This window comes from Ictidomys tridecemlineatus, chromosome 1, assembly GCF_052094955.1.
Source record: "Ictidomys tridecemlineatus isolate mIctTri1 chromosome 1, mIctTri1.hap1, whole genome shotgun sequence".
Taxonomy (NCBI): Eukaryota; Metazoa; Chordata; class Mammalia; order Rodentia; family Sciuridae; genus Ictidomys; species Ictidomys tridecemlineatus.
Window position 1 is genome coordinate 8,504,724 of NC_135477.1, and position 23,769 is coordinate 8,528,492.

The 23,769-nt window shown below is 53.0% G+C and overlaps 1 protein-coding gene across 1 annotated transcript in view; it reads right to left on the bottom strand.

Annotated features, from left to right (window-relative positions):
- Positions 1-23,769, bottom strand: part of Btbd16 (BTB domain containing 16) — a 53,243-nt gene that overhangs the window by 17,801 nt on the left and 11,673 nt on the right. The window contains exons 4-10 of the mRNA XM_078019346.1: positions 21,861-21,934; positions 19,442-19,605; positions 16,376-16,448; positions 15,272-15,386; positions 11,655-11,724; positions 10,402-10,532; positions 3,267-3,386 (exon numbers count right to left, since the gene is read on the bottom strand). Coding sequence (XP_077875472.1) covers positions 3,267-3,386; positions 10,402-10,532; positions 11,655-11,724; positions 15,272-15,386; positions 16,376-16,448; positions 19,442-19,605; positions 21,861-21,934 — 747 coding nt within the window. The remainder of the gene's footprint in view (positions 1-3,266; positions 3,387-10,401; positions 10,533-11,654; positions 11,725-15,271; positions 15,387-16,375; positions 16,449-19,441; positions 19,606-21,860; positions 21,935-23,769) is intronic.

Genomic DNA, 23,769 nt, shown 5'->3' on the forward strand with positions numbered 1-23,769 from the left:
CCGCGATCCCTGTTACTGGCAGTTGCCACCGGCCTGATATTCTCTGAGTGAATTTTGCAGCAGCAGAATGAGACCCAGTTCTCTGAGGGGGAACTAACTGCATAAAAATCTGTGATGGAATCTCATCATTCAGTAAGGAGTCCAGGCAGGTGCCAGGGGAGTTAGGGGTCAGGTAAAGGACGATCTTCTCATGAGTGTGAACCAAGGGGCTCCGGAGGGTCTGCCTGGGGAGGCTGTCAGGGGAGGTTCCCACCAGGGAGCAGCCTGGTGGGCAGGAGGAGTGCGGGGGCTGAGCCCTGGCGAAGGCCTCACCTTGGTGTTGCCACTGCCCCCAGGGAGAAGAATGAGTCAGATGGGAGAACCATGCACCGTTTTAAAACAGGTGCCACAGCCCTCCAAGCTGGGGCCGAGGGCAGAGAGGGCCTGGGTGCCCGCAGGCAGAGGAGCCATCCAGCCCCAAGCTGTCCCGTCTTTCTCCCTTAGGGACCCGGAGCTTGTCAGAGAGGGCAAGGGCAGAGTGGGCAGGGCAGGCGAGGGTGGGCCCAGGGCAGGCCTGCGGGCTTCTTGGAGCCCCTGCCCTGCCATGAGAGCACAGGTCCTGGCAGGGAGTTGTCACTGCTGCTTGGGCAACGATGGGGCAGTGACAACTGGGGCACAAGCAGCGCAGGACCAGGGCTGTGGGGGTGCTGTGCAGAGGTGTTAGGTTTGGGGGCCAGTTTGAGTCCACACGAATTCCTGGGAGAAAGGGAAAGTTCTGACAGTGAGCAATACCCTGGCTGTGACCCTCAGGGGGACCCAGGGGCTACTCGGGAGCGCCGTGGAAGCCCCAGAAAGCCCACCCTCTGTGGAGGGGGCTGCACGCCTCCCCTCCCTCTTCCCCGCGTTCCTCTCACACTGCAAACACAGCTCAGTGGATCCCAGGCTGGCTCACTTCCTATCTCCCTGCTGACATGGGTCCAGGACGGAGCTGACCAGCAGCCAGGCAGGAGCTTCCCCAGTGGGCGTGACTCACTGGAAAGAGTGTCTCTGTCTCGTGGGTTATTAAAAGAGGGGAAAGGAGGGACGGAAACATTCGATTTGAAGCAAATTATATAGAAAGGAGACACACTCCATCTAATTCTGACACTGAATCTGCTTTTCCCAGATAAAGAGACCTAAAAAATGAGCTTTGAAGGGAACACAGCGCCAAGATGTTCCCAGAAAGGATAAAATCGTCAAAACCATGCAAATGAAACTCGGTGAACAGGTCCATCAGCTGATTAGCATGAAAAGACAGCTGCCATGGGGCATGGGGACATACCCCTGGAACCCCAGCCACTAGGGAGGCTGGGACAGGAGGATGGCAAATTCCCGGGTGGCCTGGGCAACTCTGCAAGAACGTGATCCTGCAATCTGCATTTGGGGTAAAAATGGGAGTTCATAACCCACTTGAATCTAATGTAAGAAATATGATATGTCAAGAGCTTTGTAATGTTTTGAACAACCAATAAAAAAAAGAAGAACCTGTCTCCGAATAAAATAAAGAGGGCTGGGATGTGGCTAGAGGTAAAGCGCCTCTGGGCTGAATTCCCATGAACCGTCCCCCCACCCAAAAGGAGAAGACTATTTATCGGCTAAACTCACACGTGCACAAGAAATAGGGTGTCTATCTCCTTGAACATGCTTCATCATGCTTGAGAAGGATGCCACCAGTGTCCCCTGTCAAGGGCGGGACCCTAAGGGCCACCTGGGACTGTCTCTGCTCTGGGATCACGCACTCAGCTGGCTTACGGTGGAGTGGTATCTCACAAGGGCCCACGTTGGGAGGCGATGGATGCTTCAGGAGGTGGGGACTAGTGGAAGGGAGTCGGGTCATTGGTGGTGTGTCCTTGGAGGGGATATTGGGACTCTGTCCCCTTCTTCTTTCTGTTTCTGGTTTCCGTGAACTGAGCAGCTTTGCTCCACCTTGGACGCCCACCGTGATGTTCTGCTCCACCACAGGTCCAAAAGCAACGGCGCCAGTCAACCATGGATTGACACCTCTGAAGCTGTAAGCCCAAATAAACTTTTCCTCCTTAAAATTTGATTATCTCAGGTATTTTGTCACAGCAATGACAACCAAAAAGGTTAACACAAGAGGTTGAGACACAAAATGGAGCCTGGCAACTACTGCCCTCCCCCTCAGCCCCTCAGCACCCCTCCTCCGGCTCCCCTCCCCTGGCCATGGCAAACCTTGCTAATGGGGCCTCTTGACCAGACAGAAAACATTCACAGGCAGAGAGGACAGAACAATTTTAGAAGTCCTTGGCTAACAACAACAGATCTAGGAGCAGCCTCAGGATCTTCCTAAACCCAGTGCCCAGGAAGGTACTGTGTCCACTCCGCTCCCTGGAGTGGACACAAGAGAGGAGTCCTATCTGTTCTTGTAGGAATGAGGGAGGGGCCTTGGTGGATCAGGGCTCAAGTGAGGTTCTAACCCCCATTGTTTACATGATCTCTGACAAGACATTGCATCTCTACTTCAGTTTCCTCATCTGTCAAACAGGAATAATGAAACCAGTCCCTTAGTGTGCAGATACACTGAGAAAATGAAAAGAAACTGCTTATTGTTGTGCTTTAGCACATCAGAGGGCTGGGGCTGGGGCTCAGTGGTAGAGTGCTCGCCTGGCATGCACAGGCACTGGGTTCAGTCCTCAGCACCACCTAAATGTAAAATAAAGATACTGTGCCACCTAAAACTTAAGAACAAATATTAAACAAATAAAGCCCATTAGAGAGCTGTTATTATTGTAATTTCTATTGAAATTGATACAAACTTCAGGTTAGTTTGGAAAGTCTAAGAAACAGCATCAATGCTATGAAACCTTGACAAATCTAAATGCTTTTTCATTTGTCCAGAAAGTTGAGGATTTTATATCTAATCTAGTAAAATATAAATGAGAATCAGCTGGTCTGATTCAGGTACACTAAAAAATAAAGTTTTTAAGGTCAGTGTAGTATGGTACTTTTCCTGAGCAAAAGTACCTTTTGGGTCAGGCTATTTCTGGACGCGGGGTTCCCAGAAGCCAGGATTATCTCATATTATAACACCTACGCACTATTTACTTTTCCAAGTTGTGCAGAGGTTTGAAGGCTTCCTGTGACCTTGGGCCCCATAAGGAAAACTGCATCCTATGCCCCCTGGATGATGCCACAGAAGTCACATCACTGATTGGTCTCCTGTGACCCCAGGAACAGCAACACCACGGGGTCTGCACACTCCATCAACCAACACTAAGCCGTGTCACCTGTTGAAAAACGTCAGCATGGTCTCGTGGATGGGGATGGCCTGGATCTTGCTGTTGAGCTGCAGGTAGGCCCACATGAGTAAAGTTTTCAGAAGATGAAACTCGCTGAAGGTGAACAACCTGGTCAAGGGAAAAGACCAGGGAGAAGTTTCAGGAACAGGAACCATTGCACCATTTGTAAGAAAACAAAGTCAAAAGTGAGTTTAGGAAGGAGACTGAACGTGGCCCAGAGTCAGGTGGACTCTGACAGAAGTGGACCACTGGCTCAGGGCGGCTCCTCTGGTGATGTGCAGAGGGTGGTAGGGAGGTGGGGTGGGGGTCAGGGCTGGAACCTCAGCAGCCTGATGCTGGGCCCGGTGCTTCCCCACCCGCCACCCACTGTGCTGCTGCAAATCAGTGCAGTCATCTGAGGAGTTCCTAAGAAGTGCCAGGTGGCTCTAAAGAGGTTTTCTGCAGGTTTTATTCATTTATTTATTTAGGATGCTTGCAAGGCAAGTGCTCTGCCATACTCCCAGCTCTCCATGGATTTTAAAATTGAATTCTGACCACAAACCTGCAAAGTTGGGGTATAGTCCTTACTTTTACAGATGTGGAAATGGAGATGGATCCTAAGTCTATTCAAAATTTTAATGTGTTATTTTCATCATGGATTTTTTTGCATTGGTTTTAAAATATTGCACAAAAATATACTTTATCATCACTGAGTGTTTTTGGTAATTTTTTCTTTCATTTTTTTTTTGCATCCAAGTGAGTGCCTCATTGACCCTTCCCAAATCCTGGCCCTGATTGAAGGCTGAACGTGAGCAACTCATTCAAGGCCACACAGAACTGGGCCTGGGGCAGGAAACTCTTGGATGTTACCAAACTGCAGTTGCCATTTCCTCAGCTGTGGAAGAGCAACAGCAGCAGCTGAAGACAGGAAGTGGTGACACTCTGTATGAGTTTCCCTTTGCTGCTGTAACAAACAGTCACAAACCAAGTGGCTTAAAACAACACACATTTATTATCTTATCATTCTGGAAGTCAGAAGTACAAAACAGATCTCACTGGGCTTTTTCTGGGGGTTCTTGGGAGAGTTGTGTCCTGGCAAATCTCAGCACCCTTGGCTTGTGGCCCATTCCCTGGTCTTCAAGCCAGCAATATAGCATCTTCCAGTCTTCCTTTGATTCTAACCCTTTAGCCTCCGTCTGTGTACTTAAAGGATGCTTGAGATGATGTTGGGCCCACCCAGAGAATCCAGGGTAAGCTCAGTTTGAAGTCAACCTTCATTTCATCTATGACTTTAAATCCTCTTTGCCATAAAACCTATGCAGGTTCTTGAAATTAGGCTGTGGACATCTTTGGGACCATTATTCCACTGACCATGTATCAACAAAGTGCTTAGCACAGTGACTGGCACATTACTGGGTACTCAGTGAATGGCAGCTGGGTACTCAGTGAATGGCAGCTGGGTACTCAGTGAATGGCAGCACTCGATCACAATGGCAGGGCTGGAGCGCAGGCTGCACCTGCAGCAGCAGGAGGCCTGTCCTCAATGACCCTTGATGCCAAAGAGCCGCTGTTGCTCTCCGTCAGGCAGCTCTTAAGCAGAGCAAACAGTGCCTCTGGCAGCCTCTGCTGACTACATGATCCAGGTAGTCATTTCCATGGTTCTTAAACTCACTGATATTTTCGGTTTCTGATCACAGACATGCCGTGAAATACATCACAGTCTCTTCATTCACCACTTTGAGGGGTCATGGTGGGTGGAACCCACTCTAAAGGGCAATAGAAAGTCACCCACCCACCTCTCACGCTATCTCTGGACAGAATAGGGCTGTATTGTTTCCCTCATTTGGTTTTCAGATCACCCACAAATGATGGACTTTGAGTCTGGCTGGACAGGATCAAGCTGGTCACTGATGGAGGGACCAGGAGTAAAGAGGCAGCAAAGGGATCCCACACAGAGCCACTTGGTGCAAAGTCCCCAACAAGAACTTTGTCGTGGGGTCAGAAGCCGTGTGACTTTCAGAGCAGACTCCCCCTTGAGGCTCTGCAGCCCAGGAGTCCTTTGACATCTTACCAAAGAGGGGCTGGCAGCAACGAGGGAGCGAGGGGGCTCCGGGGCTGGGATTCTGGTTCTGTTCACGAAGGGCAGTTACTGAAGTCAAGTGCTCTCCTTAGGCAGCACGGAACCCAACCCTATCAGCTCTGCAGTGAGTAACCACGTCGAGGGCATTCAGACACATGTCACTCACCCAAGAGCTCTGATGGCCTCAACCCATGGACACTCTGAGCCTCCACACAGGCCAACAACCGGCTGAGCGCGGTGCTCATGGGGGCCCTTCACACTAACTGGTGTCTGTTCTTCAGGAGGAAAAAAAAATCCTTTTCACAAGACACTGTCTTCTAATTTTATTTCTTAAGAAAATTGTATCTAAACAACAAAAGCCCCCTTCTGCGTATGTACCATGGAGAAAGTCAACTGCTTGGGAACAAAGAGGAACAAGGAGACCCTCACGGCATGGTCTGCCCGGGCAAGAAAGAGAACTCAAAAGGCCTTCAGGAGAGTAAGAAAAGACTGCTGTGTGCTCCTTCCCTCCACCCTTCACAAGAATGCTAACGAGGTGCAATCACAGGGAGAGAGCACAAGGCAGGGTGAGTGTGCACCCCATGTCACTGTCCCTGTCACTGTCCCTGAGATGTCGGTCTGAAATGTCAACCTCCACAGACATCATGCACCATTCTTGGGTGCACATGTCCATATTAAGAGCTTAATCACATGGATCGTGTCCACCCAAGTCCTAACTGTGGTTCAATTGTCTTTAGGAAGGAATGGGACTGGAGGGGACACAGGTGACCTGCTTTATCAGTGGTGTTTTATTTCTTAACTCTTTGGTCATTTTTGGGAGGTAGCTGCAATTGTTTTGTATGATCCGCCTACCTTTGTAAAGTATTATTTTTAACAACAACAACAACAACAAAATACATTGATTTAGTCAACTGGACTGGACAAGAATAATGTCAAGGAGGAAAAGTTATTTGAGGTACACAGTTTCCAAGGTCTCAGTCCATAGATGACTAACTCCATTGCTCTGGGCCCAACGTGAGGCAGAACATCTTGGTGGAAGGGTGTGGTGGAGGAAATCAGCTCAGGACATAGCATTAGGAAGCAGAGAGAACTCTGCACCCTAGGGACCAAATATAAAACCCAAAGGCACACCCCAGTGACATATCTTCTCCAGCCTCATCCCTATAGCTGCCTATAGCTACCACTCAGTCAATCCATTCAAGTGGGTTAATGCACTGATTAGGTGAAGGCTCACCACCAAGTCGTTTCATTTCTCAACCTTCCTGCCTTGTCTTAGACATGAACTTTTGGGGACACCTCATATTCAAACCGTAACAAAGATCGATATACTTGTTGACTCGTCCATAAGGACAAACAAGGCCTCCTGCACACACATCAGCTGACTGCTAATGACCACAGCTGTGAGACCACTCTGACCTGGGTTCAAATCCCAGTTCTCCTGCAGCATGGGGGGAGATTTGGCTGACCTCTTCATTTTCTGGAGTCCCATTCCCCAAGTGAGAAATGCAGAAGGCAACACTCCCCCATCGGGCTGCTGTGGGAACGAGTCGTGGGGACGACCTATTCAGAGCTGCAGTGTACACGTGCTCCCTAGCTGGGTACTGTTACTGTCTACCAGAGAAGCAGCGGCTTCAGGGACTACTACATAGATAGGACACGTTGGTGTCAAGACGCTGTGGGAACCCTGCTCCACCCCATCCTGCAGGCATGTCAGGGACCCTGGGACCTGAGACTCCATGGCCATAGACAGACAGGAAGCTGGGAGAACTGGAAACAGAGGGGTGTAGGGTCCCCTGTTGCAAGTAGCTTTTTGTGGAGATGGTACTAGAAGGTCCTCTGAAGTCCCCATCCTCCCAGGTCCATGAGGACACTGGATTCCAGGAAAACAGAACTTGGATGAAGTTTTAATAAACGAGGGTTACAAGAACAAGGTGACCTAGTGGTGACCTCTAAGGAGAAAATTAATTGAAAACTAAGTGCCTAAGCAAATAAATTAAAACCCGAGGCCCAGGAGGTCAGGAAAACCGTGGATATTTGACCCAAGGCTGTTTACAAATGGAAAGTAAAACTCCAAAAAGAGATGAAGTCAAGGGCCTCCAGACCGGAAAGGCCCAGGAGTCACAGCATCTGCTAAGAAATGGATGTTGTTCCAAACACCCGCAGCCAAGCAGGGGGTCGGTGACAGCGGGCGGCTGAGGGACAGCTGAGTGGGGCCAGGGGTGCCCATCCCTGACCTCAGGTTGGCATTTGCACACCTCCTGCTCTGGGGCAGGTCACCCAGGGTCCTGCTGAGCTCTTCCTGGTGCTAGGCCACCTCTGCCTCCTTAGGGGGGAGGAGAGGTTCAGGGTCAGGGCAGGACTGGACTCTGGAGCCAGGGGAGGCCTTGTCCAGCCCTTCATTAGCCCTCCCACCTCAGGGATAGCAGTTTTACCTGCCAGGTGGGGTGTGGGGATGGAGAGGGACGTACTCCCAGCACAGCGCACACGGGAAAGCGCTCCCTAACAGGCTCACTCTTAGGTGCAGGCCGTGGTACAGAATCCACCAGCCAGCACCCTGGACCTCGGCAGGTCCCCTGAGGACCCCAGGCCTGGCTATGTGCCTGGCAGGTACCCCTCTTCTTGCACCCCCTGCCTCCACCCACAAGCTGCAAACAGCAGACCCCTGGAGAACAGCGCCCATGCTGGGGTGAGTCTGGTCACCTCCCCTGCCCACTTGGGCACGTGGGCCCATGACGTGACTGAGGCCATGCAAGGCTCTTGCCTCCTTGAGCCGCACGGCCCTGAACTGTCCATGCAAGTGCCTCCTGCGGAGGACTGGGGACGCGGGCGGCCGGGTCCCACTCAGTCACGTCTGCCCAGGCTGGCGAGTCTAGACACCGGATGCGTCATGCTCCTGGCCTCTTTTCCTGCCCAGTGTGCGTCTTGCCAGGCCTGTGCCATCACCGACGTGCTGACTGTGGTCAGACAGCTTTCCTCATTTTTGGCTAAATGCTTCCAGGGTAGGACAGCTCAGTTTTTCCAAGGGAGGGACCGTGTTATGAAAAGCCTCAGGGATGCCAGGTTTATCTGTCCTTCTATAATTTCAAGACCTTTTCTCCACTGGAGGGTGTGGCGGAGGGTGGGGGACACATGAGTGGGGTACACCAGTGCCCTGGGGGCTGCTCAGGGGCCAGGCTCTGACAACGTGGTCTCCCTCAACACCAGGACTCTGTCATGTGAGGGGCCCTGCAGGCCCCTGTGTGCTCCGAATCCCTGGGATGGGCTGATGATCTAGATCTAATTTCTAAAAGTGGGACATTTTCTACCACACAAATGCTAGGAAACACTTATTTTCTAACATACCACTAACATTTTGAGTAGACTTTAGTTTTCACTTTTGAAATTTACCCAAAGGGAGCACAACCCTGGAAATTTGGCAATGAGTACCAAGGAGCTTTTCAAACGAACCCCAGAGAGACTTGACAACTAAATGCAAGACGTGATCCTAAACTGAATCCTGCATTGGAGCGGGAAACGCTATCACGGACAGTGTCGGTCAAGGGGTCTAAGTATCACATCCATGATAAATTTCTTGATGTTGATAATTACCCTGGGATTATATTAAGCAAATTCTTTTTCTGGGGAAATAAACACTGAAGCATTTGGGATAAAGAAGAATAATACATGCAACTTATCCCCAAGTAGTTCAGAAAAAAACATGTGGACCTGTGGATATGCACAGAGAAGCCAAGGAGAAGGCAAGCAGGGCAGAAACTGACCCATAGGGGACTCAGGGTAAACCGTCTACAAATTGTCCCCACTTTACAATGGTCTGATTTATAAGTTTTCAGCTTTACTATGGTGGGAAAGTTATGTGCATCAGTAGAAATGATACTTTGAATTTTAATCTTTCTCCAGGCCCGGGATATGTCCTTTTTCCTGCTGTTGGGCAGGGGCAGGGCCAGCGCCTCATCACAGCTCCCAGTCAGCTGGCGCCCTCTAGTGGGCATGTTGCCTGGCTGTGACACTCGGGAGGCAGGTGCATCCCCTGCATTTTCAGCTTATGCTGGGTTTTCCGGATGCAAGACCATTGCAAGTTGAGGAGCATCTGTAGAGATATTCTTTATGCTGTCCTTATTTTTCTCCAAGTTCAAAGTTCATTTCAAAATATTATTTAAAAAATGAATTTAAAAAAGCCATTTTGACTTTAATTTCACTTATGGAAAGTCAATGCAGGGAGCTCATGTGAGAGGAAGATAAATGTGCATTAAAGGACATTCCTCCAGCTGCTACTTATATTGGTAAAACACTGGGAATAGCCTGAAAGTCGAGCACTGAGGATGTTCCCATGAACACTCAGAGGGATAAGAAGGAACCTGGCAGGGGACAGCTTGCCCAGAGGCCCTGTGTGGGTGAGAACTCAGCAGGGGAGTCGGAGAAAGGTCCCTGTGGCTGCTGCTTGGTGTGTGAGATGCAGGAGCAGAGAGCAGAGCAGAAGGCCCTGGACTGGACAGGGTTGGAAGGGAGGCAAGACCGAGGCAGGATGCCACCCTAGAGGGTGCTGTGGTGGTCCTTGAGAGACGTGGAGGCCTCGGGCTGGGGCTGGGGCTGGGCTTGTAGCCATACTGCAGCTCAGTTTGGAAGCTAAGAAGGCCTCATGGTCAAGGAGAGGCCAAAGAGGTATCCAGAGGACTCTCACGGTTCTACCTTGAGCAGCCGTCGATGGTCCCGGAACACTGGGGTGGATGGGGGTGCAGTCACGGGCGGGGGACACTGAGGATTGACTCTTGGCCTTAACTGTCAGAGAAACCAATAGGCAGTCACATGTCCAGGTAGAGGACGACTCAGCAAAGGAGTCCCGGCTGGATGGGAGGTTTTATTTTCCTTTTCCTGCCTTTCCCTGTTTTCCAAATTTTCCCACAACAAGTGTGTGACTGTCTGGGAGCATCAAGTTTGGAATCAAGGAGGACAAGGGTATGTCCTGCAGGGGTGTGGGTGCAGCCACCCTGGGGAATCTCCCTTCCCGACAGCCCCCCACTCTCTTCCATACCCATCTTGGGCAGCACCCCCAGAATTAGCTCTGACCTGGGGGACCTCAGCACCTTTTGGAGCAGCTCCTGAGGGATATGCCGAAGATGGATCTGTGTCGCCATCAGGGGGACCAAGTTCATTTCCAGCCACTTCTCGCAAGCGGTGGTGAGCTGCTCTTCCTTGTACTGAGAAGACAAAACACAGCGCTTGACGGAGGAATTCCTGGCTCTCAGCGCCCTCTGCTGGCCGTCAGTGAGACTGCACACATGCACAGACCGGGCTTACTATGCTCAAGGCATGGCACTCCGTCCCCTTGAACCAGTCCTCACCGCCACCCTATGAGGCTAGCTTCCAGTTAACTGAGGCTCCAAGGTTTCTGTTCTTCCCATGGGAACACACTAGTAAGTGGCAGAGCCAGGAGCAAACCCAGGTTGTCTGCAGACCTCTGGGCTGTCGACTGATCTCCTGAGGGCCTGGGAGGGGCATCCCGTTGGAGTTCTGAGGCACAAACTTTAGAAGCAAGGTTGAAAGGGCAGGAAAATTGGAAAAGTCTCCCTGCAGCCAGGGACCCTGAGAGCGTCTCTGTACATTTAGCATGTCCTCAGGGCTTAGCGTCTTTCCAAGCCAGAGATTTTTTGAGAAATGTCAACTAGAATTAAAGAAGTCACTGAGAGTGACTTTCCAACAGCGTGGGGTGAAGGCAGGGACCACAGGTCTTTGTCAAACAGGTACGTAGGACATTCTTAGAGGTGGTGCTAAGAGCACCTGGCATGGGGCTGTGTGCAAACCCTGCGTTGCCTGGAGTGAGTCTGTCTCCTGGTGTGAGTGTCCCTGAGTCAGGGAGGGAGCTGGAATCAGGAAGCCCGAGGCTGAGGCCCGCACTGCCCCCAGCTGCTGGGCAGTTTGCCCCCTTGGTCAGGTTTTCTCCTCCGGTAATAAGAGCTGGATGACATTATTTGCTTCCCACATGGACACACTGACCGGGCTCAGGTGGGACAAGATCTCATGGCTCCATTCTAGAATGTTCTGAAAAGTCTGTGCTGTTTCGTTGAGAAAGGCCATGCTACACCCTGTTTCTCAACCTCTGAGGTTGTAACTATTCTACTTTTAATGCATATCTTTAAAAAGAACTCTTTTTTTTTTTTAAAAAAAAAAGTGCACTCCTTTAGTAAAATAAAATATTTTTAACCTTAAATTGGTGACTTTGAATAGAATTTTTGGAGCTGGGCCTGGCAAGAGTGCTCTTGAAGGCCCCACCCCACCATCCCATGCCCCTGGGTCCATGTGCCCTGCCCAGGTGTTCTCACCCTGTGGCCAGCCAGGTAGAAGTTCTTGATGGTGCTTGGCCTCAGTCCGTTCATCATCGTGACCACACATCTGCGGAGAGAAAGCTGTTGATCCTGGAGCCCCCTCAGGCTGCTTTCAGGGAGGGGACCCCAGAGTTTTTCATTCAATTTCAGGAGGGCAGCGGCAACCTCTCACACGGAAGGGAGCCTCACTTTAGGAATATGGTATTTGTTCAGGCCTGTTACAGAGCGCTCCAGGCTGAGGCAGATAGGGCTGGTGATCAAATCCTTCAGAGGCAACAATGTGGCCTTGACACCAGGGCCAAGGTCATTGCTCAGAGCGAACATGTCTGCAGATGCCTAAATGAACTCAAGCTCAGCCAAGAGGGCCAGCTGGTTGTCCTCCTGCCTGGGGTGCCTTCTCCCTGCCCTGACCATCATGGCGCTGCTACCGGGGCCTCAGGTCCTGAGCTGCTCTATGAACAAATGGATTCAGAGAGCCTTTCTGATAGAAGCCTCAGCCCTCTGTCACGGCCAGGCCTGGTTTACTTGCTCACTCATCCTTCAGGGTATATTTACTAAGCATGTACCCCGTGCCAGGCACTGGTGAGGACAGAGCTAGTGGCCAGGGGGTGATACACATCGTTAAGTCACCATGAGGACAGATGACCACATTACTGCAGTCGTGTTAAGGGTTCTAAAGTTAAAGCACAACGTGCCCTGGGAATGCAGAAAAGGTGAATCTCATCTAACAGGGTTAAATCAGAAAAGAGGTCAGAAACCAGAAAAGTAACGTTAAAAAACGGGAAGGAAGCCAGGCGTGGTGGTGCATACCTGGGAATTCCAGCGGCTCGGGAGGCTGAGGCAGGAGGATTGCGAGTTCAAAGCCAGCCTCAGCAAAAGAGAGGCACTAAGAAACTCAGTGAGACCCTTTCTCTAAATAAAATGCAAAATAGGGCTGGAGATGGGGCTCAGCGGTTGATACCTGGTACCAAAAACCAAAAAAAAAAAAAAAAAAAAAAACCCTAAAGGAGCAGGACAAAGAATTGGTTGGGATGGGACTGGGAGACCAGCAGCCCAAAAGAACACAGGGCTGTACCGCCACCTATGAGGCTAGCTTAACCCTATTTTACTTATGGAGAAAATCTGGGTTAGCAGACCAGCAGTGCAGGGGGTGGGCCACACCAAGTCATCGAGCTGGCGGGACCGAGGGGTGGACGTGCTGGCGGGATGTGGGGCCACGGAAGACTCGACATTCGGTGACTCAACATTCATACCTAATATTAGTCCCTTTTCAGCAAAACCGCCTTAAAGCATGCTCACCTTTTTAAACAGGGCACCCGAGAACAGCTCTGGGGCTCTCATATGAAGCAGGATCCTGGCTCCGTATCACTCAGAGGCCACCCTAAGGTGTACCTGAGCTACAGGATTTCCAGCAAGTCTTGCACATTTTAAATGTATTCCTTAAGGAAGTCACCATGAACTAAAACCCCCATGGGCCCTTGAAATAGGGCAGAGACGGCATGCATCCTCTGCAGCCGTGCACCTGGGCTGCAGCCGTGCACCTGGGCTGCGCCTCTCACAGGTGAAATGGATCGGCCCTCCACAGAGCAGCTGTGTCCCCTCTGGGCTTGGGTTCACTCACTCACTCAGATGAAGAAACAGGCCGAGGAGGAGGTGAAACAAGCCAGGCAGGACATCCCCACCCCCCTCGCTCTCTACACTGACTTGCTCAGGGAATTTGAAAAACAAAGAGCTTCCAGAGGGTACCTCTGTCTTCAGGCCCGTCAGGCACCTGGCAAGGTCCTGTGACGAGCCAGATGCCCTAGGAGACGATTCCCACTAAGGCTTTTCCGTGTGGTTCACTGACCTCTCTAAGCATGAATGGCACCGAGGGGTACTACAGGATTCCAGAAAGGGGACGCTCTGAGGAACGTGTTTTCTTATCGTGAGCACCAGCTGACCCGAAATTAATCACACACAGCACAACATGTTCCATTTGGGAGCCTCCGCCCTTCCCTCTGCCTGACCTGACTCATTTCCTGTGTCTTGGGCCTGTTGGACAGGAGGCCTTCGAGGACAGTGACCTGCCTATCTGTCCCTTTCTGTCTCCTTGCATCCTGGAGAGGCCAAGAGCTCCTTCTTGAAGGAGTGGGCTGGAGAATGAAGGCGTGACTGAATACACGACAGGTGAACCACCCTAGGCAGCCCCACCTGGCCGAGTGCCGCTCCAGGGAGGGGGGCAGGGAAGCGCCACAGACAGGCCAGTGACAACATGACCATCCGACTGTGCACAGCAGAGTAGGGCCACGTTGGTGGTGTAGGTTTGGGGCTCCTCGACCTCCTTCAGTTCTTGGCTTTCCTACTTGGAACCTGTGTGGCCTTGAAGCCTCAGGCTCCTGTCTGTAAAATGGGTGTAGCAGCAGTACTACCTCCCAGGGGTGCAGAGAAGATGAAAGGAGCCCGTGGAGAATGTGTCTGACTGTAGCAAACGCGCCACCTCAAAGCCCTTTGTGTCCACATCCCTTAAACCCAGGAAGGTTCTGGGAGGCAGATGGCACATATACTGAGTCACGCCTTACAGTGGAGACGGTGGAGGTACGCGGAGGCCGAGGGGAAGCGTATTGCACAGGACTGTGCAATAAGTTCAGGACTGTGCAAAAAGTTCTGTGCCCGGACTGTGCAAAAAGTTCAATGAAAGGGGCTGGGGATGTGGCTCAAGCGGTAGCGCGCTAGTCTGGCATGTGCGCGGCGCTGGGTTTGATCCTCAGCACCACATACAAACAAAGATGTTGTGTCTGCCGAGAACTAAAAAATAAATATTAAAAAATTCTCTCTCTGTCTGACTCTCTTTGAGAAAAAAAAAAGTTCAATGAAAACTGGGCGCCTCCGACTCAACCGCCCGAGGCTGGCTGCCTTGCCCCAGCCGCCTGGATGCCGTGGGCAGGAGCGCGAGGCCTGTCTGCGGCTCCCTGGGTGAATGGAGCCCAGGTGTGGTCAGGATGAGGAGCTTTCCCAGCGGACGCCAATCCACCTGAACTCCTGCTGCCCCCTGGCCAGGTGGCTCCTCCTGGGCAGCCTGGGTGGGGCAGCAGGCTCTGAATGCCCAGGGGGAGGACGCTCCCCACAGCCTTGATTTCAATCTTTGCATTTTCTCTGTTCAAAAAGATTTCTAACGTATAGCATTCATAGTAATAAAAATATTGTTATAAAAGAAAAACCAACACTATCTGATATGAACAGAAAAGACGAGACCTGAGAGGGGCGGGGAATGAGCTTGTCCCCCGCGGCCCTTTTAGGTGTATGCACGAGATCTAGAAGTTTTTAACCCCCAAGTGAACACAGGTGACATTGACGAGCGCCTGGACCTGGGGCTCCTGGGAATTCACTCTGCAGACCTGCAGCATCCCCCAGCCACAGAGCCCCTTCCCCAGTCGCATTTCACTCCTGTGAGTCAAGAATCATTGGCTAAACTGAGCTCGCAGCTGGCTCCAGAGAGCAGGCTCAGGCACACGCCCCGAGCGCCTTGGTGGGGTCGCGCTTTGCTTACCACCCAGGACCCTGGGAGTCAGCCCCGAGAAGAGGACTGTTCCATGCGGTGGGCCCAGGCTGGCCCTGGCCCTCCTCCTCCTCCTCACCTCTTGAACAGGCGGCTGAACTGCAGGACGTGGGCGGAGGCCAGCACGCCCAGGACTTCTTCCACGTTCATCTCCTCATCCTTCAGGTAGAGGTTCTTCAGAGCCGTGGCGAAGGCTGGGGAGGAGCAGGCAAGGGAGGCCATCAGCACGAGGCTCCGCACGCCAGGCAGCACCCCAGGGCCTCAGGACTCCTGAGCTGGGTAGGCAGAGACGCCCTTGGAGATAAGGCACCAGCTGGACCTGGGGCTGGCACTGCCTGGCCCCTGACGACTCCCCAGGGGTAGGTCAGCATGGAGCCAAAGCAAGCTGAGCTCCTGCTGGAAGGACCTGCTCTGAGTCTGTGCCTTGGGGTCACCATGAGAGCGAGACATCTTGGGGATCTGTCCCAACCCGGGCTCTGTGGCCTGAGGGATCACGAGTGCCTGAATTTGTGCAGAGTGCCATGAGTGGGTGGGTGGACTTTTTTCTCCAGAGACAACGTACAGCTTCCCATGGACTCTCCTTGGAGTCTGGGACTTTGGTAAGGAACAGAGACTCCTGGGAGGAGCCAGGACAGCTTGACTGTTCAAGAACTGGCCGGCCGTGGTGGGGTCAGGTGGGCTTGGCCTGTTGTGCTGTCACGGTGGACGCTGACCCAGGCTTAAGTGGGTCATTTCCTAACCCAGCCATTCATAGCTGTGTTGTCACGTATGTCACACATGCCACTTTAACCCAGCAACCCACGACTGGGAAAGGATGGGACAAAGGGAGCCCAAGAGAGCACCCTGGGGGAGGCCTCTGCTAATAGAAGCCGGTGGGGGTCCTTGGCTGAGGAGTGGGTGGGTGCTGCTGGGGAGCAAGGGTGGCCCGCTGGTGTGGGCTCGGGAGGGGCAGTACCACTGTCCCTGGCCTGAGAAGCCGGCTCCCTCCTTCCCACGCAGCACCTCCCTCTCCTACGGTTTCACTGTCTTCGGTTTCTCCCAGGTGCCCTAGCCCCCTTGTCCCTTCTTGTTTGTCACTGTTCGGCACTTTGGACAAGGCTGTGTGTGCCGCCTGCATGTTCTGAATCTGGGAATGCTGCCCAGTCAGTGGCACGTGGGGACCGAGAAGACAGGGCTGCATTACCAGCTCTGGTGACCGCTGGATCGTTGATCTTCAGGGAAATGATCATCCTCTTTACACGGTTGCGTTCTTGGACCTTCCCAGGCAACAGAGCTAGGGAAGGAAGTCAGACAGTGATCTGCAGAGGCCAGCAGCACAGTGGAGGCACAGGAGGAGGCTCCCGCTGCCCTTCACTCGCTCACCTGGGTCTCCACAGGCATCCCTTTGCATCAGCTCGGTTAATGGATGCAAGTTTAACATAAGTGCTTTTTAAAAAATACTTTCAGACTCACAGGAAGTTACAGAAGTAGTGTAGAGAGTCCCGGGGTCCCCCTGCTCAGCTTCCAATGACCCTTTATGGCCGATGCACATCACCCCCTGCCTCCCTCCCTCTGTCCCTCTCCGGCCGTCTCTGGTTAACCTGGGACTACACCTGAGCTCCTCGGGTAGGCAGGTCAGGCATTGAGTGGGAGCAGAGTGGCCATCTGTGGGGGACTGAAATGTCCTTCCAGTGGCTGTTGACACTTTGACCCACAGATCTCCAAACTGCAGATGCCTGCCACCGAGGAGTCCCAGGAGGAAGGACTGGGGTCACCAATCCATCCCCAGCCAACCCATCAGCTTGGAGCTGCTCTCAGGCAGCTCTGGGGCAGAAGCCAATGTCCCACCCGTGGCCTCGGGACCTTCATGGCCTCCCACCCCCTCCCCTGCACCAGACCCCAAACATGCCCCTCTGGGTTTGTCTCCAGGACAGTGTGGCCCCCTCCTTGCTTCTTTCTCTTCGGGGACCTGCCCACGCGTGCCATCTCAGAGATGCCTTCCTGGCCCCCACGTGTGGTAGCAGCCTGCCACCTGCGGATAGGCCTTTCCTTCTGCGTGGACCAATCTGCCCACCACCCGCTGTTCCCCCTCAGGGCTGCTGGGGACGATCCACTGGGCAGGCACATTGATGGTCGGCTGGTGGCTCTGTCCCCAGAAGCCACGGCACTCTTTTCACACACAGGGGCTCAGTAGATGTCACTGAGTTGCTGGAATGAAGACTCCATCATCAGGCAGTGAAAAACCATTTGAGAGCCAAAATGTAGTCACACTTCAGGAAAAAAGACTCCAAATGACCCTTTTCTTCCATGTCCCTTCACTATCCTCTGGCACTTGGCTGTTCAGCTTTCACTCAGCAAACATGTGTTAAGCACTTACTAAGTGCCAGGCCTGTTCCACCTCTGGGCCATTTTCCCCTTGGCATGACCGCTCACCCTCCTGCCCCGCGACCCTGCCAACCACTCGGCCTGTGGCGGGTAGTGAGTGAGATGATGCCCGCGGGAGGCAGCGGTCAGGCCTGGGAGGGATCCTGTGTTTGCTGGGCTTTGCCACCATTTTGGGTTTGCTCAGATGGCAGGGCCCTGGCACAAGGCCTGGCATAAACTGAGCACTTAACCCCTTCGTACCAGCCAGGCCAGAGTGAGCAGAAGACAGGTCAACCTCCCTCCAGGTGAAAAAGCCCCAGATCAGACCGGGCTCATGTGCTCGTGAGTTTCTCAGTGGGTGTTTAGTAAGAGAGCCCTTTCTTTTGGAATTTGTCCCGAGAATAAACGTTCCCTGCTCAGGGACAGCTGCACCTCCATGCTAGGTGGAAAGGGACGGAGCAGCAGAGAGGCTGTGCCTCTTCACAGAGCCCAGAAACCTCCTCTGCTGCCGACTCCAGGGTAGCAACGTGGACACCCTCAAGAACAGGAAGGCGCGTGGGGTCGAGAACACAAGCTGTCCTGGGGAGGTAAGCTCTGCTTTTAAAGGCACGCAGGACTTCGCTCCCACGGAACTTCCTGGAGACATGGAGCCCCCGGGGGTACCTTGGGGGGACCCTGGAGAGTCGTGACAGTCAAGGGCCATGGGTCTCTTCACTGTGCCTTCCCTGACACTTCCAGCCAGGCCCAGCCTATGTCCCGGGGGTGGGGGTCATATCTGCAGAGCCACCCTGGTCTCAAGCCTCTTCTCTTCAGGGACATCGTTCTAGACCCGTTAAGACCATAATGTTCACAGTGACCCTCCTGCTTCCCAGTGTGCTCGCGGTCTAGGTCGCCAGAGCCCTCACTGATGGCTGGGCACAGAGGAGATGGAAGAGGCTGTCCTGCTCTTGAGGACACTGGGACAGATGCGTAAGAGCAGTAAAAACCGTCCCGAGCAGGAGTCACGGCTGCCACAGTCCTGCGGGAAAGCCATGAGTGGCTCTCGCTGCCAGCTCTGCCGGGGAAGAGCTGAGTCAGGGGCCCGGTGGCCAGGCAGCTCCCAGGGTGCCCTCTCCAGGCCCAGGAGGGGCGGCGGCCGGGGTCTCTGGCTGCCCATCTGGCTCTGGAATAACAGGGCCCTGCTGCCACATCCTGGAGCCGTAATCCCAACCTGACCGTGAATTTTCCACAGCACCTGCTTGTGAGTCAGCCCTGGGGGTGCCCATCTGTTGCCCCAAGAAGTTGGCAACGAAGCTGGGAAGACATCAAACAGGTAAGAGCAGGCTGAGGTGTCCAGGACTTAAAGGAGGAAAAGAAAAGAAGGAGGGAAGGAAGGAGAGAGAGAGAGAGAGAGAGAGAGAGAGAGAGAGAGAGAGAGAGAGAGGTGTGACCTGAATTCTTTTTGGAAGGAGAAGTTAAAAAGAAAGAAAAGGAAAAGAGAAAAAAGGGAAAGAAAAGAAAAACCAGAGGCACACAGTAGGCCCCCACCAGCGTAGCCGGGGCAAACAAGCCAAGTCAGCACTAGGACTTCCTTCCTTCCAGAAAGCCCTTTGGGGACTCGACACGGTCCATTCCTCCTAAGAAGCATCTCGAGTTTCCATATCTCCCCAACCGACTTGGAGAACCCAGGGATGACCCCTGGAGGGCATGTGTGAGTGCTCGCTGGGGCCTGGCATTATTGCAGAACCCCCTCCGGTGACCTCCCTCGGGCTTCAGCGCCAGGGGATAAGAGCCTCCATCCCCCTGGACAGTGAGGGCCTGGAGGTTGGGCACACCTTGAGCTCACACCACAGAGCTCACCCATATTCCCTGCAGGGACCCTGGTCTCAAAACAGATGACCACTCTCCAAGCTGGGGTCTCTGGAGCCCGAGGGCTTGGGGATCCACCCTGGGTCCGTGGGAAGTTACCTCGGCGGGGGCCTGAACCGCCCCGGCCCAGGGCGGCCAAGTACAGCTTGGTCAAGGTCTCCGACTGGAACAGCTGGGGCTGGTGGAGTTCCCACTTGAAGCCGAGGCATTCGAGAGTCACGTCTGGGGGGAGAAAATGACACTGAGCAGCGAGGCAGGAACGTCCCCACACAGAGCCGTGTGACTGCTCCAGACACTCCCTTCAGTCCCAGCTGTTGAGCAGGACAAGTGGCAAGCAGCTGCCTCAGGTCTCAGTGAGGTGCAGCCCTAAAGGAGCTCAGCGACCTGGGGGACACCAGGGCAGCCTCACTGAGCCAGCGGTAAACCCAGGGAGCTGCCAGCAAAGCTGGGGGGCTTCAGGGGCACACGGGCTGCCCTCCCATTTGGGGAAGTGGAAAAGGTTTCCCAGGAACCTTTCAGGGACACTGGCTGGAACCCTCTGGTGGGACCTCATGACAGTGTTTCTCAATCAGCACTGTTGACACTTAGGGCAGGTGACGACTGTGTGAGGACTGTCCTGTGCATTATGGATGCCCGGCAGCATCCCGAGCCTCTACCTACTGGATGCCAGCAGCACTCCCCTCCCCAGCTGTGACAACCAAGAAGGTCAGCAGACATTGCCAGCGTCCCTGGGGAGCAAAATCACTCCTGTTCCCTGCTGAGAACTTCTGGGGTGCTTAGTACCTACACACTACCCATCTGAAAGGCCACAGAAAAGTCACAACACAGCGGGAGGCCTGTCAGAGAGGCAGGGTCTGCTGAGTCTCTCTCCTCCAGGGAGCGGAGATGAGCACAAAGTTCATTATTTCACCAGAAAATATGAAATAAAATGGCAATGTGGGCTGGGGCTGGGGCTCAGTGGGAGAGCGCCCACCTACCACGTGTGAGGCACTGGGATCCATCCTTAGCACCACAGAGAAATGAACAAATAAAATAAGGTGCGTGCCCATCTACAACTACCAAAAATAAAAGAAATAAAGACAATGTGAAGAAGGCCCTTTGCAAATTGCAGAAGGTTTTAAATCATATTTTTAATGTCTCAACTTTTCCTTTTTTAATATATATATTTTTAGTTGTAGATGGACACCATTTTATTTATTTGTGTTTATGTGGTGCTGAGGAACAAACCCAGTGCCTCGCACATGCCTGGAGAATGCGCTGTCACTGAGCCACAGCCACAGCCCCCACAGAAGGTTTTATAGGGGGAATCTTGCCTGTGGATTGCATGGATGATTTAGAAAGAAGAGACTTTCCCAGGAGGGCAGGTGGAGTATCCAGGGACACCAGCCAGGTGAGGCGGGGTGACAGGGCTCTGCACAGCTCAACTCCTGTGTTAGCACAGAGCTGGAGGAAGGCAGGACGCAAGGGCTGAGCTCCCCAAACCCTGAATTTCAGTGCTAGACAGGACCTGTAGGGCTAACGAGCCCCATCCAGTTACTTCTTGGCTTTGCCATCAGTGTGACTGTGTGACCTGGGATATCTGTTTCTTCCTCCTGTTACTATTCTTGCTATTCTCCTGGGGATCACACCTTACTTCTTGGATCAGCCCAGGTGGTCTGGTTATGCTGAATTAGAAAAAAAGATCCCACTCTTAGGGTGACCACAGGCAGGAGCATAACTGGATCAAACATGGTCCCTCACTGGACATTGCTTTCCACTTTCAAGGATGGCCAATGCAGGACAGACATCGCCAGTCGATCCTAGAGCTCTTTCTCCCAGTCAGGAGATAGCCTCAAAAGACTGACCTTTTCTGGGTCAATCAGAATTGATGGGTGAGAAGAAATCTATTAGTCTCTCCTTGGAAAGGGGCTCAGCTCTGATCTCAGGCAGCACTACATGGGGTTTATCCTTCCCAAAAAACTTCTTTAAGGGCTGACTTTGGGCTGGGGGAATAGCTCAGTGGGTAGAGCCCATGCCTAGCATCATGAGGCCCTGGGTTCAATCCCCAATATCTCAGGAAAGAAGGGAGGAAGGAGAGAGCTGACTTGTCTAGGTTTCTTGTGGCTCAGTGGACCTTTGTTCAGAACTGGGTGGTCCGGTTCTGATTCTTGGTTCTATTTCAGGAAAGTCCTCTTGGACAAGCGCAGATGTGGATGTCCAAGTCATAACTGGTTAAAGCCCAAAGGGCATAAAGCAGCCCAAAGCAGCTGCCTGTGCTGAACGTCACTGTTTAGTCTTCCAATCTAAGGGAGACTCGTTAGTTGGTTTGTCCTTATGTGTTTACTGAGCTTGGTTTTCATTCTTCATGTATTTGACAAATATTTACAGGCCAGTGGACAGGAATGGTAGCTTCAGGTCTAGTGATCTGAACTGTAAAGACCGCAGAGTCCCCTAAAGTCAGCCACATTCTGATTTCACCCACAGATGACAAAACTCACCTGCTTCCCCGTTTTGGCTGGCCTTGTCCTTCAAATTCTCTGTGAAAATTTTCTGGATTTTTGGAATACGTAACCTCAAGGAAAAACACAAACCAAAGAATCCAAGAGTTAATCCTGACGTTTTTCTCCAGCTGGGACACACGTCACTCCAGTGTGTGCTTCTCTGCAGCCACCAGCAACCACCTTGTCACATCATGCCCTTTGGGGGAGCTTCCTCAGGTCACTGTGCGTGGATTTGACCACTGCAGGCTGCCTCATGGCTGGTCCCCAACACTGACTCCCATGTCCAGGCGGTGGGTCGGTCTTACCAGGGAGGTATTGAGGCTGCCCCTGGCTGCCCAAACTACACCTTATTTGGTGAGTCTCTAAAACATGGCAGATGGTAGGTGCTCAATAAATATCCTTTGGAGAAAACAACAGCATGTTCTACCCACTTTGGGGACTAACTCACCAATAATTTTGTTTGACAGTTATACAGTCCCCAGTCACAGTGCCTCTGGCCTGCTCCTCCTGCCAGGGTCCAGCCCCTAGGGCCCAGGCTGGCCTGCTGAGTGCCATCATGTCTGGCTGCTGGCCTCCACCTGATGATACTCTGTTGCATTGGTCCATGGTCTTTGTCTTTATTAATATGACCTTTACCTAAGCTCCTCCCAGTCACTCACTCCTCCACCCCCACCGCCAGCCCTCCTTCACAGGATGCAGTGCCTGAGCCCTGCAGAGCTGGTCCTGACTCTCCTGCTGAGTGTCCCCACCGCCCCCTAGTGCTCCCAAACTCCTTGGCCCAGCTAAGAGCTCCTGCGTCACTCTCTACCTCATGCCTCATTGCCCCCCCCCCCCAATCCAGCCCCTTCTGACAGCTTCAACAGCAGGCGGGCTCCCGCTTCCTCTCCCCCACAGGCCCTGCCCACAGGCCCCAGTGCACTCTTGCTCTCCTGCTTGCCTTTTTCCTTGAAGGGCTCCTACACACCTTCAGGGTGGACTTTGCTGTTGCCTTGTCCAGTGAAGCTCGGCCAGCGCCCCCCACCCCCACCCCAGGATGAGCATCACTGAAGCCCCTTCTGGGTGACTTGTGGCTGCCCAATTACTCAGGGTCCTCTGCACCACAGGGCACTGTTTACCGCTCTGCCCTGTGGTTCAGATCTGCAAGCCATCATGTCGGGGCTCAGTGGGTGTCTAAATGGATGAATGACAAATAGATAAGTGCTTTTCCACAAACACTATGTACTCAGCCCACTAAGCGAGGAAATGAAACAAAACTTGAGTCACATATTTATGGTTTGAGGGTGGTCATCCCAAAAAGGCCAGCCAGCCAAGGAGCACTTGATGAGCACATCTGGTCCCAGTAGTGTGGCGCCTCCTGAGGCATGCTGTTTTCCTGCACTCCCAGAAGCCCGCACGGGCCAGGGTGCGTGGAGGAGCTGTGAATAATACTGCCCGTGCTGCCCTTTCCAGGGCCAGAGAGGGTTGGGAGTGACTCAGTCTCAGGAGGGGCTCAGGGAGCATGAGTTGTTTACCCACCAGGACTGTGGGCAGGACCCAGCCACCCTCACCTCCTCCCTCAACCCCCTGGGGGCTTGGGTGACATGTTTGGGAACATAGAGCTGGACAGGGTCAAGAGTTTGGACCATGTCTTCAAAAGGGAGCAATGAGTTTTGGAAAATATGGGGCAATGCCCATGAGCTCAACCGTGCTCACAAACATCCCTGTCACCAGCTGAGCCAGCAGGTGCCAGACAGCACAGTGAGCACCCTGCCTCCTCCGGGGGTCCTGGTGCCTCTCAAGGTGGCTCTCCATCATTCCGGCTCTGCAGAACCCAGCGAGTGATGGGTGGATGGCATCTCTTCACCTTTGGGGAACTAAGCGGCCTGAGAGGAACGACGTGGCAGATGGAGACGTGGGGACTGCGCTC